The sequence below is a fragment of the Archocentrus centrarchus genome, chromosome 10, assembly GCF_007364275.1.
Source record: "Archocentrus centrarchus isolate MPI-CPG fArcCen1 chromosome 10, fArcCen1, whole genome shotgun sequence".
In the NCBI taxonomy this organism is placed as follows: domain Eukaryota; kingdom Metazoa; phylum Chordata; class Actinopteri; order Cichliformes; family Cichlidae; genus Archocentrus; species Archocentrus centrarchus.
In genome coordinates, this window is record NC_044355.1 from 460,214 (window position 1) to 476,012 (window position 15,799).

Consider the following 15,799-nt stretch of genomic DNA (forward strand, 5'->3'; position numbering starts at 1 on the left):
AACAAACTCACACTAGACACTTTATGAAGCTTCTTTTGGCTGCTCCCTTATTTACCAGGTGTCGCCACAGCAATTAGATCGGCATGTTTGATTTGGTAGGTTTTTACACCAGATGACCTTCCAACCCTCCCAGGAATCTGGGTGTCCTGCTAGTCTTGACGAAGGACCTTCTGTGTATTGGCTGAATGTGTGAGACTATGGAGCCACCAACAGTGAGACTTTATCATAGCAGTAAATGTTCTGATGCTTGACTCAGAGCAGAGCTATAAGAATCATGTGAAGATCACGATTCTCCATGTGACCGCCACACTACAGGCTGCTGTTATCCTTTTAAACCAGAGCACTGCTTTTAAGCTCAGTTCACTTCCAAAGCTGACAAATAAAGGCACCGACTGTGCTGCTGAATTGCTAATTAGGACTTTTAAAGTGATCAGAATGAGATGAGTTCAATTTTTCACAGACTCCTGCACTTCTTGTCACGTGACTTTTTTCAGGCGGAAGTGGAAATTATCTCACTTTCAACTGTCCACCTCCAGTCTGTGATGAACCGGCAGAAACCAGTGAGTGATGCTGCCATTTTATCATTTTTGTTGATGAAGCCCCCCCCCCCCCCCCCCCCCAAACACACACACACACACACACACACACACAAAAACTCTAGCAGTCTTTAAAACACACCTGTTATAAATCCAGTTATGAGTTAGGTGATTGAAACCAGACCCTACATTGCTTAAATACATACCTCAAGTGATACAACTGACATTTGTAACAACCAGTCCAATTAATTTATTTCATTCATAAAATAATTTCTACCTATACTATAGTATTAAACTATTAAAAAGTGGTGAAATAATTTATTTTCATTCTTTTTCCATGTTAGAAGTGCAAAAGTAAATCGTTTTTGCTTTTTCATATTTGACTTCATTATGGCACTGCTGCTTGATACAGAATTGTGTCTGTTTGGGCTGTTGTTGCATTAACCCAACAGTGCAGAGTTTTCTTTGACGTTGGAGAGTTTTGATGGCAACAGCTCTGCTGATGACTGCTAACCTGAGGCTGGGGACAAGAAGAAGTTAGTCTTTATGCCATCAATCAGTTCATTTAAGAGCAGAGCTGCAGTAAGACAGTCCACGTTGGCCATGATGACGAGGAGTTAGAGTTTGTGCTTCACATTCTGGTCTATGAATCTTTATTTCTTCACCTTTATAAATAATAGTGTACCACAAGACTTTGTATGAGGACCTTTGTTCTTGTTTTTTGATTGAATTTCATTGGAAAATATCTGTTTATATGCAGATGATATTCAGATTTATGTTCCTAATTAATCCTATGGGTTCCTCAGCTAACTCAAGCTTGCTGGTATAAACCTACAACTTTCAATGACAAACATCCACCTTGAGAAGCCAGAAGGTCTCAGAGACTGTCCTGGAAATGGACGTTTTTAAATATATTTTTGTATACTAGAGAACTGGAAAGCACACTTGGTTACCTACTATATAAATAAAAGTGATGACTTGTAGAACTACACAGAAGTTCTGCACTTCATATCAACTTGCATTACTTGCATGAAGCCACATTGAAAATCCATGAATAACAACTAGTGGGACGGGGAGGAGTACTGATTGGTGGAACCAAATTACAGAAATATATTTTCAGAATTTACCATGAAGTCAGTTTCTATAGGATCTTTTTTTTCCTGTCTCTATCTAGAAATCAAGTTTCAACTCAGCACCATTTCTGACTGTCGTGGCACCAGGAGACTCCCAGCTGATGGCATTTTGTGATGCAGCGTGAAGTGAATTTTTCTAATGTGGACTCACCCCCATTTATATGACCTGTCAATTCACCTCATGGCACAAACTTTGTCAGTATGAATGAACCACTAATCTAGCCTGAAACTGACAGAAAAATGAGTAAATGTGAATTAGTCAGGAACCTCTTAGCTCAGTTTTCATTTATCCTATGTCCAAAGATGTACAAGAAGTCCATCATGAGGTTGGCCAAATTTAAATCAGGCATGTTTTCATTTCAGTGGGAATAGTCCCAGAACTTTATGATTGCACCTTTTACAGATTTCTAAGGCATCTAAAACTGACCAAACATTGTGGTGGGTGGAATCTGTCTTACAGGAGATGCTGAAGTTAAAACACAAGAGAAAACCATTTAAATTTCTGTCTTTATTACAATTCACAGATTGGATAGAAGTTTAAGCTCATTTAAATAGAGTTTATCTAAAGGATACAAAAGACACATACAAGATGATAGCAATGCATTCCAGTGCATCTTTCAAAGAAAATAAAAAAGAATAAAATCTTGGGCTATTTCCTGAAGCTAGAGTTAATTTAGCCTCATTAATTTTCACATCTGAAAATCTGAACTAGCGACAGTTTGGAGAAAAAAAGAGTCGCATCTTAATGGAAGAAAGTGTTGATAAACTGTTCCCCTGGTTAATGTACCTCCTTTACCTCACTTAGCCTGTTTCCGTGAATGGACACCTGGATTACTGTGAACACATGACAGACATCACAGATGTCCTGTATTCAGTAACTGCAAACTTGTACTGTACTGTATGAGCAGCTAGAATCCGCTGTCGGACAGAGCGGGACATCATTCCTCTCCCAAAGTCCAGCAGCTGCTCTCCTCAGTTCCAGATGTTTACGGACTCTTAAAAGCAGAGGGGATGCAGTACAGTGGGAAACACGGCCCTGTCCTAACCTTCAGAGACGTGTTGCTGCCATCAAATTCAAAATGAGTTCCAATTTTTCTCAATTTGATGTGTTGCTATGTTCTGCTGTAGTTTCAGCCCACTGTTACTGTGTGTATCTGAGGACACTTTAGTACGTTAATCATGGATTTAAACTAGAATCAATGTATTTTTTTATTATGAGCTACTGCACTGACAGCAAAGCCCAGCTCACTGCCACATGTACTGGAAACCGCCCAGTTTAACCAGTGTGACAGGCATCAAAGCAGCAACCTTGCAGTGATGCTCACACTTCATAAAATGGTTCAAAGTTCCCAGAAGTGCAGAATTAGCAGGCAAAACAACGTTATATGTTAACATATGTTAAAAGTTAAAACAACATTATAGATAACATCTGATGAGTTACATCACTTTAAGGCAGCTGTTTAGGGAACAGATTCAAACCAGGGGAACAATTTATCAGAAACATCTCGCCTCTAAGACGAAGCCGCCGCCGCTCGCTGCAGACGAGCGCCGGAGGACGACGGCATCTGCTCAGAAAGACTGAAAATCAACCCGTGGAAGAAACAGGAAGAAGGAAAAGACTCAGGAAAGTGCTTCTGAGGTACAACAGAGTACCTCAGGGTACTACAAAATACCCCAGAGTACTGTGGAGTACCTCAGTGTACTATGGAGTACCCCAGAGTACTGTGGAGTATCTCAGAGAACTGAAAAATACCCCAGAGTACTTCAGAGCACTGTGGAATATTTTAGAGTGCTGCAGAGTATTTCAGAATAATCAGAAAACGGCAGAGGATTCACAGAGTACTGCAGAGTAATCAGAGTACGCACAGTATTCAGAGTACTACATAGTAATCAGAGTACTGCACAGCACAGTAGCTGGAGTACTGCAGAGTAATCAGATTACAGCAATCAGGACACAGAGCAGTCAGTCTAAAGGCTTCTGGTAACTTAAAGACTTCGTTACAAGCAGAAACTCCGGCGTCTTCATCAGTAGTTTGAAGCCACGAGAACATGAAGAAGGTCCGAGGCTGCAGCAAAGGATTCTGGGTATTTGTGGACGCTACATGTTGGGAGGCGGGGCCTGTTTGAAGTGACTCTGCTCTTCGTTAAGGCAAATCGACGGAGGGGAAATGCCTGCCGCCTCAGCAGCGGCCGCAGACACACATCACCACACGCATCAAGTGGACACACATACACGGGTACTGTGGGCGGGGCAGAAAGGTCCGGTCTGCAGACAGGAAGTCTCAAAGCAGCAGATCGATCATCAGAGGTGGCTCACCGCTCTTGCCGCAGCCTCCGTGATTACCAGTGTTTCGACACTGAGCTTACTGTATATACACATAAATACAGGATGAGGAGTAATTACATTGTTCCTCTTTGTGGAGACAGGTGAGCCCACCTGTCCGTGTGTTTCAGTCTCTGATCCGTTCAGTCCTGCAGCACTGAGGTCCTGCCAGACGGCGGTGCTGTGGCGCCATGGTGGGGATCTGGTGAGCGGGGCTAGAGGCAGGACGGTGGCCGAGGAGCCTCCTGTCAGCTCGGCTGAATGCTGCTGAGGTATCTCTGAGGGGGCGGAGCTTCACTCAGCTTTCTTTATGAAGATCTGAAAGAGGAGAGACGGCAGGTGTGTCAGTCACTCATGTTTCTAAAATAATGAGAAAAATCCCACCTGACCTCCTCAGAATCAGCTGATTTTCCTGTTCAATAACTTTATTGTTATTGCCCAGAGGGGCGGGTCCAAATCTGCTGCTTTCAAATTCATGTTTGATCTGTTTCTGATTGTTCACTTTAAAAAGTGTATTCTGGGTAACCTTTGAAGGCTCATATGAGCATGTGGGATGGTGGCTGCTCAGAACAAGTCAGAGCAGATGAAAGGTCTCCTTCTGACCTACAGCTCTGATTCCTTCTGAGTCTAAATCATTTTCTAATAATCACTGGTGTTTACATGTATAACAGTTTATAGATATCCCATCGATCAAACAGCTTTACACTCTGGAGAAGGGTCTGATGCAGCCCTGTGTACTCTGAGGGGCTGAGTCATATTAAACAGTTTCTAATGATGAGGCTAATGTGTGGCAGTAAGCTCAGGCTGCTCTAAACACACTTTATCACAGTTTTCTCTACTCTTTGATATGTGTGATGTCATAATTAGGGGATATCACTAATATGGTCATCTCAGAAGTCCCACCCACCTTTTTTCAAACCAATCACAAGAAATTTGTCTTAAAAGGGGGAGGGGCTAACAGCTGATTTCAGACAGGATGAACTGAGGGTCTGTATGAGCTAAAGAAGGCTTATTTTGAACTGTGGATCATGCAAAGCAGCAATAGCAGCGTATTTTAGTCTAGAAAAGCCAAACCAGAAGAGTTAAACTGCAGCAGGGTTTAGTTCCATCACAGCTGCGCACAGCTTCCACACGTGGCCCTGCACCTAGAAATCCAGTCACAGAAATCTTCAGACATGTCTGCAGCAAAAAGGTGAGCGGCTGCATGGATTCAAGCGATTTTTATTTTCAGCCACACTCTAATTATCATTCCATCTTGAGACTCTCAGGTTGTGTTCCTTGTGTATCAGGCATATTAGTGCAGAAGAGCTTTCAGTAATATTTACTGTGTTGTCATTCTTCTCTAATCTCCTAAAAGACCTGGCAACAGTCAGCCTAATAATCAAGTTTACTTCGGTCTGTCACTTCCTGTAGCTCCTGTAACTACATTTGGGCACAATGCTGCTTCCTGAACAGTCATTAAAAAGAAACAAAATAAAATAAATCAAATTAACATTTTCTCATGAATCTTGCAGAAAATCTGCAGGAGCACCTTACATGCAGTGTTGTGGCCGAAGCAGGTCATTTCACTGGGTTTGAGAAGCAAAGGTTGATAGACTCACAGCAGATACAGAGGTTGGGGGAAAACAGTCTGGTGGAAAGAATCTGTGGGTTTCACATCCACTGACATCAGTGGGACCAACTTTCAGTCCAGCAGTTTTATTATTTTTGAGCCTTCGTCAGTGTAAACAGACTCACATTACCTGGAGCATTAACTGCAGCAAGCAACTAGGGGGCGATTGTGCTTATTTTAGGCTTTGTATTTACAGTTGCTGGTCATAAAATTAGAATATCATGAAAAAGTTGATTTCAGTAATTCCATTCAAAAAGTGAAACTTGTATATTATATTCATCCATTACACACAGACTGATATATTTCAAATGTTTATTTCTTTTAATTTTGATGATTGTAACTGACAACTAATGAAAACCTCAAATTCAGTATCTCAGAAAATTAGAATATTACTTAAGACCAATACAAAAAAAAGATTTTTAGAAATGTTGGCCAACTGAAAAGTATGAACATGAAAAGTATGAGCATGTACTGCACTCAATACTTAGTTGGGCTCCTTTTGCCTGGATTACTGCAGTAATGCAGCGTGGCATGGAGTCGATCAGTCTGTGGCACTGCTCAGGTGTTCTGAGAGCCCAGGTTGGTCCTTCAGCTCTTCTGAATTGTTGGGTCTGGTGTATCACATCTTCCTCTTTACAATAGCCCATAGATTTTCTATGGGGTTAAAGGTCAGGCGAGTTTGCTGGCCAATGAAGAGCAGGGATACCGTGGTCCTTAAAGCAGGTACTGGTAGCTTTGGCACTGTGTGCAGGTGCCAAGTCCTGTTGTAAAATGAAATCTGCATCTCCATAAAGTTGGTCAGCAGCAGGAAGCAGGAAGTGCTCTAAAACTTGTAATTGATGAGATCAAAGAAGTCAGATACCCATCGCTGACTATTGATGAGTCCACATCTTAAAGAGGTTATGAACAGAAAATAATTAACTTCATCAGGAGGAATTCAAGCACACAGCACTGTTACAGGTGGCTGTGGCTCAGGAGGCAGAACAGGTCATCTACTAATGGGAAGGTTGGTGGTTCGAACTCTGGCTGCTCCAGCCTGCATGCCAAAGTATCCTTGGACAAGATATTGAACCCCGAGCTGCTTCTGATGCATTCATCGAAGTGTGAATGTGATAGAAATCATGTAGATGTAGATGCTTTTGTGAAGAGATGCTGTATAAAGTGTTTTGAGTACTCAAGTAGAAAAGCTCTATCCACAGGTTTCTGTAAGAGCGTATGTAGGCTGCCATGACAGACTGCTACTTCCGCTGTCCGGTTTCATACTTCCGGGTACCAAAGTCAGAGCCAGAGTTAATGACAAAATTTGGTTACTTTGTACTGTAACGGGTGGCTATATTAGTTCGAATATGAGCTCGGGTTCAACTTGTGCTGTTGTCGGTTGTCACAACAACTCAAGAAAACTGAAAAAAAAGGAGTTCGAAAAATTTTGATTTGAACATCAACAACTATAAAAGGCCTGTTCATGTCCAGCACCCTACGCACTGCACTCTATGCTGAGGAAGGAGGATTGGAAACTAGCATGGCTGGCAGCTTTAAAACTCAAATGCCTGCCGAAGAGAGTTTATGTTTGCTCCTTTCATTTTATTGATAAGCCCAGAGAGCTACATCCCGACCCAGAGCTCTATCTGCGCTATGACCGGCCCCCACCAAAGAAAAGGAGGCGTCTCATCCGGACCACTATGAGCCAGACAGCTTCCAGCAGCATCAACAAAATGGCCAAATCTGTTCTCGGTGAGTGAAACTGTAAATGTGGTTTGTCCCCCGTTTCACATTTTAACCATGTGATACTTAGCTTTTACTGAATTATAACCTATGGTGAATGGCGTTAGCATCAGCGCTAGCTGGTTGCAGTAAAAAAAGTGTTATGCAGTGTTAGTCTGGATGTTAGCAAGTTATTCAGTTATATTCTGGGGTGGATGGAAAGCTCAGGGGGGGGCATTCACTGGAATAAAGTAAGGCATGTTGAAAGAAGAAGTAGGGGTCCAAATGCTTTCCAAGGATGTTGTCAGTACACAGTAATTCTGGATGAACATCTCCACAGAGCCCTTCTTACCTCGCTGAGGATCACCCAGACCGGTGAGTCTGTCATCACCGACAGACGCATTGCTTCCAGGGGCCCGAAGCTGGGGTCCACCTCTCCCTCTGCGATCCCGTTCTGGAACGTTCCTGGAAAAGACAAAGATCAACAAGATCAATAACCTGAATAGAAAAGTAATGTCACCTTTGTTTCAGTTACTACGGCAATCACAAGGAGGTTTTTAGGGCAGCATCCACTTTGCGGCAACAGCCAGCACCCTCCAGCAATCACTTGCCACCCGGTCAAGGAACACACACTTTTCCCAACACTTTTCTCTAGTCCTGTGTGACTGAGGCCTAAGAATCAAGACTGAAGAAGTTTATGGTCATATGCACCATGAAACACAGTGATTATGCTGAGCAGTGAAATTCTTACTTTGTAAGTACCTTACACACAATTAAAATGAATAAGCTAAAATAAAAGAATAGTAAGCATATAAATAATAAAGCACAATCAATACAGATGAAGGGAAGAGTCAGAATTTAAAGTGCAATTATGTGTACAATTAGAATGGTGAGACATTCAGAATGTACGAGTGTTATTTTATAGGATTTGTTATATTGTGTGTAAGATAAAGTTTGTATTCTATTCTAAGACAGGATGACCTGAGGGGAGCAGGAACCTCACCTTACTTAACCTTAGCTAATCTTACATCACAATAGCTAACCTCAGCTAACCTTAGCTAACTGTGAAAATGAACCACTTTGGTAGAAACGCAGGTGTAACCCTGAAGTTACCTGATGAGAAGAAATCCTGCTTCGTAGTGCCTCTGCTCTTCCTCGTTTCACTGGTTTGTTCCTCGTTTGATTTTTCTGCTGAGCTCTTTCCTGTCTCTCTTCTCTGGTTTGCTTTAATAAAACTCACTTTTTGTTTTGCTCACCAATTTTGTGTCTCTATTTGTGTCCTTTTTGTAACACACACATCAGCACCTTGATGTATGTGATAATGGCCTCATTCACATGATTATAAAAGTCTCATCTTTAAAGCAGGTTTAACCTTTAACCTGTTTTGTTTGGCTTTGTTATTTATTATTCATTAGTTGATGGAAGTTCAAATAATGAAGGGACTGTTATGCTTTCTATGCAGATTTATGGGGTTATTAATGGTAAGACCCATTACACATACCCACCATCCATTCAGTGACCCCTGCGGTTTCTCTGAAAATGACTTCCTGAGTCTCACCGGCGTCCTGCTGCCGTCGGCTCTCCCAGCTGAGTTTAGTTTGTGCGACTGCAGCTCAACGGAGCAATAATCCTTCAGAGGATTTATTTACAAGGATTATCGTGCTGGCAGTGATGCTTCCAGGTAGCGACTGTAATCCTGGCAGAGAACAGTGTCTGGGGAGCGTGTTATTGTTTATCACAGGGTATTATCTGATATTATTGTGGGTATTATGGCTTTCAGTCAATATCCAGCCAAATGTATATGTCTGAGAGCACAGAGTGAAGTTCTCGGCCTTCAGCTTTCTTTTGTTTTCCCTGCAGTGAACACTGAAACTTACAGGTGTAAAACAAGCCTTTATTTCAATTCAATTCAATTCAATTTTATTTATATAGCGCCAAATCACAACAAACTGTCGCCTCAAGGCGCTTTGTATTGTGGGTAAAGACCCTACAATTTCACCCTTTCAGGCAACACAAAGCAGACTTCACCCCCACCTGAAGTCAACAAATGTGATCCTCATGGTGATCCTCAAGTTACTCAGATTCCTCCTCAGGAGGAATCTCTATGTGAAGGAATCGGGATGTTTAAGCTCCCGAGCTCCTGAGCACTGAACCCACAGTAAAGAAACCTGCACAAAGCTTCCAAATGCATTAACAGAAAAGTTTGAAGCACTTAAATTTGCTGGAAACTTGATGAGAGTTGCAGGATGAAATCATGTGTTTTGGCTCTTGCAGGTGTTGGGACCCTGGAATGAAATTCCTGCCCTCCTTGAAACACACACTTTAGTCCCGACTCTCTCAGAGGCTTCATCTCCCTCTGATACGCAGACCAGCAGGCCTCCTGAAGGCAGCACGATGAAATTAATAGAGTGAAAGCGCGTCGGCCGGATCGATCCGCCGACTCATCTGAAAAATTGATGAAGGGGATAAAGAGCTGCTGGTAATTTATGATGTCAGCTCAGACTCGCACTGCTTCCACTCAGCATAAAGTCCTCATTTCTCCAGGTGGGCTCAAACACACAGATCAGATCAGTGTTTTCATGCAAACTCAGAAATGAGATGACTGTGGTCCAGAAAAGGAAGCACGAAGCTTTAATGTTGGCTGTGTTTAACAGCCACCTTAAATAGGCCTTTACTTCCTCAGTCCAGACCACACTGATCTCTGCTGGGAGGATGCAGAGGCCCCATCCCCTCTGACCTTTCAGAGGGGACGGGCCCCCTGCGTCCACAGCCTCTTCATCCACAGTGAAATTCTACTGTGGACTGAATTTCACTCTGAAAGCTGACTCCACCACGTGTGTGTCTGAGTCTGAGCTGATTTCTCTCCTCCTACCAGGTGAAGCAGGATCATCTGGAGTTTGGAGCTGTGTTGGTTTCTTTTTGGCACTTTGTATTTTTTGTCTTTGTGCAGGCAGTGTGACACAGACTCACACGCTTCATGAGCTGGTCCTAAATGTAACCAACAGTTTTAGTGCCTGTTTATGGAAAAGCCATAAAAATCAGACGAAATGTGAATGTGTGGTGGAAATCTGAAACCTGTAGATTCAGGATCAAAAACAACACAGTAGGGTCCAGCAGGCCAGAGACCTTCACGGGAATCTCACAGTGTTCACGGGAACAATCCCAGCTCTGTCACTAAAGCCAAAAATCTGCAGACTCACACAGCAAAGCACGAGGAGACGGCGCAGCCAGAAACATGCACCCCCCCACCCCACCCCACCCCCCTCCGAAAGGCTGCAGATTTAAGAAGGGTGTCTGTCAGATAACTTAACTTAGCTTCATTGTATCCAGTTCTTTATTATTGTTGCTGCACATGCCTGCAAATGTTTCAAAATAAAAGCCTTTTAGGAAATGGAGGGTTCACTGAAATACCGAAGGGTTTTTGTATGAAATGTGTACAGGAAGTGATTAATGTAGTGACTTAACAACAAGGCTAACAGACTAAACTGAGTGATTCAACTCATCAGAAAGAAGGAATGAGAATACTGATATAAAAGTTCATTTACAGTGAAGGTTTTTCAGGCTCGCAGTAACTCTGGCTTTACTTCAGTCCTCCTCCAGATTCAGATCTCTATTTGCATTTATGTGACCGGAGAGAAACAGCACGTCAGGCCTTCTTCATTTATTTACTGCAGGTTCCATAAATCCTGCTGAAATCAGGAGGAGAAACTAACTGCAGTAATGAAAAGGTGAGCCCCGAGGCCACGCTGGAAATCCAGCCTGTGACATGAAATCCATTCACCACAAGCTGATTTTTATTTCTTATTTCTTATTGCATGCACTCACTGACAGCTGCTGCAAGCATCACACTTACCTGACTCACTGATGTCAGTACGATTCCTGAATCTTTACCAAAATAAAAGTTGTTGTTTGGTTTTAAAGCTTGGAGAAAAAACACCAGAACATCACTGCTAAATGATTCAGCATAGAAACTGAAATAGAAAAGGCTGCAGTTCCTCTGCAGTCCAGCAGAGGCAGCAGTGAGTCAGTCCCCTGTTAAAATGCTCCAGCAGAAATAAACGTTTGCAGCCTGATACAGAAACTGCTTTGGTCTCTGTGGCTGATTCCTCTCTTCATAACAGCTGAACGGGAGAACAGCGAATGAAATCCATCTTTTACAAACAGCCTGTGTCACAAACACAGATCATCCACGCCTCACAATGTAACCGAAAATCAGAGAAATATGGGAATTTTTAGGAGCCAGGGCTCAGATATGTGAGAGATCAGCTTGTTTGGAGGTGAACCAATGAACTGCTGATTGGAAGTTAGAAGTTCAGGTCCTGAAAATGGCCGGCCGGTTCCTGCAGAGACCAGTCTGGATCAGCTGTGAAGTTCCGAGAGTGAAATTCAGTCCACAGTTCAGGAGCTGGAAGAGCAAAAGGAGCCTTTTCCCTCTTTATGGATGTAAACTGTGGGAAAGGGCTCGTTATAAGTCCTCAAAAGCAGCAGCAGTCACACAGCAGCTGCTACACCCATCACTCTATGGCAGGGATACTCATTGCGCGGCTCGCCATGCTTTACTGGTGGCTCTCGTGACCGGTTACAGCAATACTGCAGAAGCAATACATTTTAAAGCACACTACAGAAAGATGTAATGCACTCTACATTCCACGCACTTGCATTCTATTTCTCATTTGGCCTCAATTAAAGTTGGTTCCAAACGGGGGATACTGTGGAAACTGGCAACACTGTTTCCAACAGCACGCTGCCGCAGCCACACCGGGACAGCAGAGCGCTACACGGCAGCGGTCATTCTACAAGGTAGCTAGCGCAATATAGTCACTGCGCAAAATGGAGCAATCTATAATCAAACACAGACAAAAAACAGACGTGAGAAATAGTGAAGATCAGGGGCTTATTCCAGAAAGCATGTTCAACAAACTCTGAGTTTATAAACCTACTCTGAGTTGATCAACTCTGAGATCGGCAACTGTGAGTTTCCCGTTCCAGAACAGCTGGCAAACATGCTATGACAAATGTCTCAGCTTTATACATTTTAAATATTTCAGTACATTTTGAGAGGATGAGGCATTTTAATTAAAGAATGCAGATCGTGTCGGGAAGATGAAGCCATTATAAACAGATCTAGACTGGATGAGCTGCAAAAAAACTGGAGCCTGAACTGGATCTGGACCTGATCGCGTCTGAATCTGTGATCCTGATCCATTTGGATCCTCTTGCTGCGCGGGTGGACTCGGACAGTTTGCGGATGCGTTATAGAGCCTATGATCAGCGATTTTGGTGATTTTCAGTGGAAAATATGTGGAAATTCACACTCTGAATTTCAGACAACGTAACCTTCAAAATGACATCATTTAAGTCACTTTAAATCAATTAAGTTCGGTTTTCAAGTCTTCAAATATTTCAGCCTCATCTTCACTCATTCAAATCATCTCCAGGATCAGACATTTTTCCATCCACAGTGTGTTCTGTGTCAGCAGCTTCATCCAGATCAGTGTGATGTAACAGTGATGCTGCAGTAACTACAGTAAATGTTTCAGAGGAACTGACTGACAGTCTGACAGCTGCAGCTGCCTCATTATAAATCCGTGACATCATCGCTGTCTCCGTCCTTACAGCCTGTTGACGAGTGAACGACTGTAAAAGCTTCATGTTACAAAAATAACAAACTAACGTCTAACTGGGATTTCAGTGATCGTAGAAACACAAACGTCTGCAGATGAATTCGCTCCTCTGAATGCTTTGCAGCAACTTTATGAAGGAGGAAATGAATGGGAGGGTCAGACAGGTGGTTCAGGTGCAGCAGGAGGGGCGGAGTCAGAGAGACACTCAGAGGTTGTTGGATAAAACCTGCCAGGTTAGGGTCACAGAGTCTGTTACCATGGTAACTGACTCAGAGTTGGAGTTAGCTCTTTCTGGAACTGAAAACCCGAGTTTCCTCATTTTAGGGTGAACAAACTCAGAGTTATTAGCAAAACCTGCTTTCTGGAATAGGTCCCAGGAATTTGAAGAAGAAAACAAAAATCCACACGACGATGTTGGAGAGGGGACAAGCACATCAGTGATGGGTGTTTTGAGTAAAAACATACGGTGCTCACAAGATGAGCAGAGAGAGTTTATTTGAGTGACTTGGGCTGATATTGTGGCTCTCCCCTTGACTTTGATCAGTCAATATGGCTCTTTTGAAAAAAATAGTGAGGATCACTGCTCTATGGTGATCAGGGACAGGCGGCTGCCGTCTTCACTCACCGATTCTGATGAAACCGTCCTCGGTGCGATGGTACTTTGGTGTCTTCTCCCTTCCTTCTGTCAGGGCCTCTTTCTCTGCCTGGATGTTCTGGAAACGCACCAAAAACAGGCCGATCAGTTCATTAATCGGTGAACTCGCGTTTGTATTGTTAGTCTGTTAGAAAGAAAACATTCATCATTCAATTATAAATCAAATCTAATTGCATTCACGGTAGGCTGGTTGCTCTTCTATTGTGCCAACAAGAAATCTCATTTTTAATCATGGATCAGTTCCACCTGCACATCTACAGCTGCAAGAAATCAGCTCCTCTCCTCCAGCCATCTTTTCTCTTTATAAGCAGCTTTCATATGCTCCTCATGAATATCTGCTTACTGCTCGAAAACATACAACACTGTTTTATATGAAATTAAAATCTTAACCTTAAATGTGACATTTCCTGCTTCTCACACTGAAGCAAACAGTCTGTAGCCTTCACAGAGTACAGTGGAAGGAAGGAAGTGTTACAGCAGCAGCACTTCCATTTCCTTTCTCTGTGAGTGATGCAACAAACTGCTCACCAACACCCGAATCCCTGCGAGGTACCCGTGACCCACCTCACATCACCTGGATGGGTTTAAGGTCTACTTGAAGTTATACTTGAAAGCATGTGAAGTCCCTGGGTACCCAGCACCCCACCACCCTGATACTAATAACCTGTGTTCACCGCAGAGAGGGCGGTGTGCACTGAAAGCTATTGTCACGGATCGCCGCTGTGCAGGCAGGAAGGAGGACCCCAAAAGGCAGAACTCTCTGAACTTTCTCTGAACTTTCTCTGAACAGACGAACATACAAGACAGCAGCAAAAAACCAATGACGCGACAACAAGCAGAGAAAACACAAGACTTATATACACAGGAGGTAATGAACAAATGGGAAACAGCTGGGAGGGAAACACAGCAAACAAAACTAAACTCAAGGCACACAGACCAAAGACTTACCAAAATAAAACAGGAAGAAACCTAACACTGTACACAGACTAAACACCTACGGGTAAACAATAAACACAATAACACAGAACTATACAACAGGAACACAAAACACTGGGCCACCGGCCCGGGACCATGACAGCTATGACTTCAGGCTGCTGCTGCATTAATCTTGCAGGCATCACGCTGGTTTCTCTCCTGCTCCTCACACCTGTGTTTGGATCCTCTGCATTTTCTGCCTTCTCTGCCTCTGTGGTCTCTGTGGCTCATTACCTGCAGCCCCTCCCATGTCTGCACACACCTGTGCTGCTTCCTGCCTGCATCATTCACAGCGCTGAGAGAAGCCATCCTCACACTGACTCAGACGCTGTCCCGGCTGCTCGGGAACTTCTGACCTTTATCTGCTGCTTATCTGCTCTCAGTCATCACGGCTCAGCTTCAGGTCATTCACACAATACTGCTGCTCAGACATGGCTCTTTAAATTATTACATTACACATATATTATTATAATGTGATGAGCTCTTTTGATTTCCACTGCCCTTCTCCATCGTCCTCCAGTCATCAGTGATCGGCTCCATTGAAAGGAAACAAATTCATTTAATTTATTTATTGTTTCAATCACTTTTACTAAGTGGAGAGGGTGGAGAGGAGTGTCAGGGGTGACAGAAGGAGAGCATCCAGAGAGTAAGGGAAGGTTTAAAGGTGGTAGTGAGACCTGCTGTGATGGTTTGGAGATGGTGGCTCTGACACAAAGACAGGAGGCCGAGCTGAAGATGCTCAGATCTTCAGTGGAAGTGAGCAGGATGGAGAGGATCAGAGTCCATCAGAGGGACAGCTCAGAGTCAGAGAGGCTGAGATGGTTTGAACATGTGCAGAGGAGGGATGGTGGAGATACTGGAGCTGCAGGCAGGAGGAGAAGAGGAAGACCTCGGTGAAGACTTGTGAATGTAGCTGGCTGGTGTGATGCTGGGGTAGGGTGAGATGGAGGCAGATGATCCGCTGTGGTGCCCCCTAAAGGGAGCAGCCGAAAGAAGAAGAAGAAGAAGAAGAAGAAGAAGAAGACTCTCAGTTTAAAGAAACAAAAGAAGCTGATCGTTTGTGGACTCTTTGCACGTGATGATGGTGATGATGCTCAACTGAGGTTTTCTGTGCATTACTAACTTGATCCAAACACTGAAGCCCTTTGATGGCTTTACAACAAACTGATTCAGGATCTGTAAAGTAGATTTTGACACATTTTGTCTGGAAGCGGCTGCAGGATGAAATTTCTAATGAGTG

General features: G+C 43.3%; 1 protein-coding gene across 1 annotated transcript in view; it reads right to left on the bottom strand.

Moving 5' to 3' along the window:
* Window positions 1-2,181: 2,181 nt before the first annotated feature.
* mgat4b (alpha-1,3-mannosyl-glycoprotein 4-beta-N-acetylglucosaminyltransferase B) overlaps window positions 2,182-15,799 on the bottom strand; it is a 166,734-nt gene continuing 153,116 nt past the window's right edge. Inside the window, exons 13-15 of the mRNA XM_030739566.1 lie at window positions 13,555-13,642; window positions 7,658-7,770; window positions 2,182-4,310 (exon numbers count right to left, since the gene is read on the bottom strand). Coding sequence (XP_030595426.1) covers window positions 4,287-4,310; window positions 7,658-7,770; window positions 13,555-13,642 — 225 coding nt within the window. The 3' untranslated portion in view covers window positions 2,182-4,286. The remainder of the gene's footprint in view (window positions 4,311-7,657; window positions 7,771-13,554; window positions 13,643-15,799) is intronic.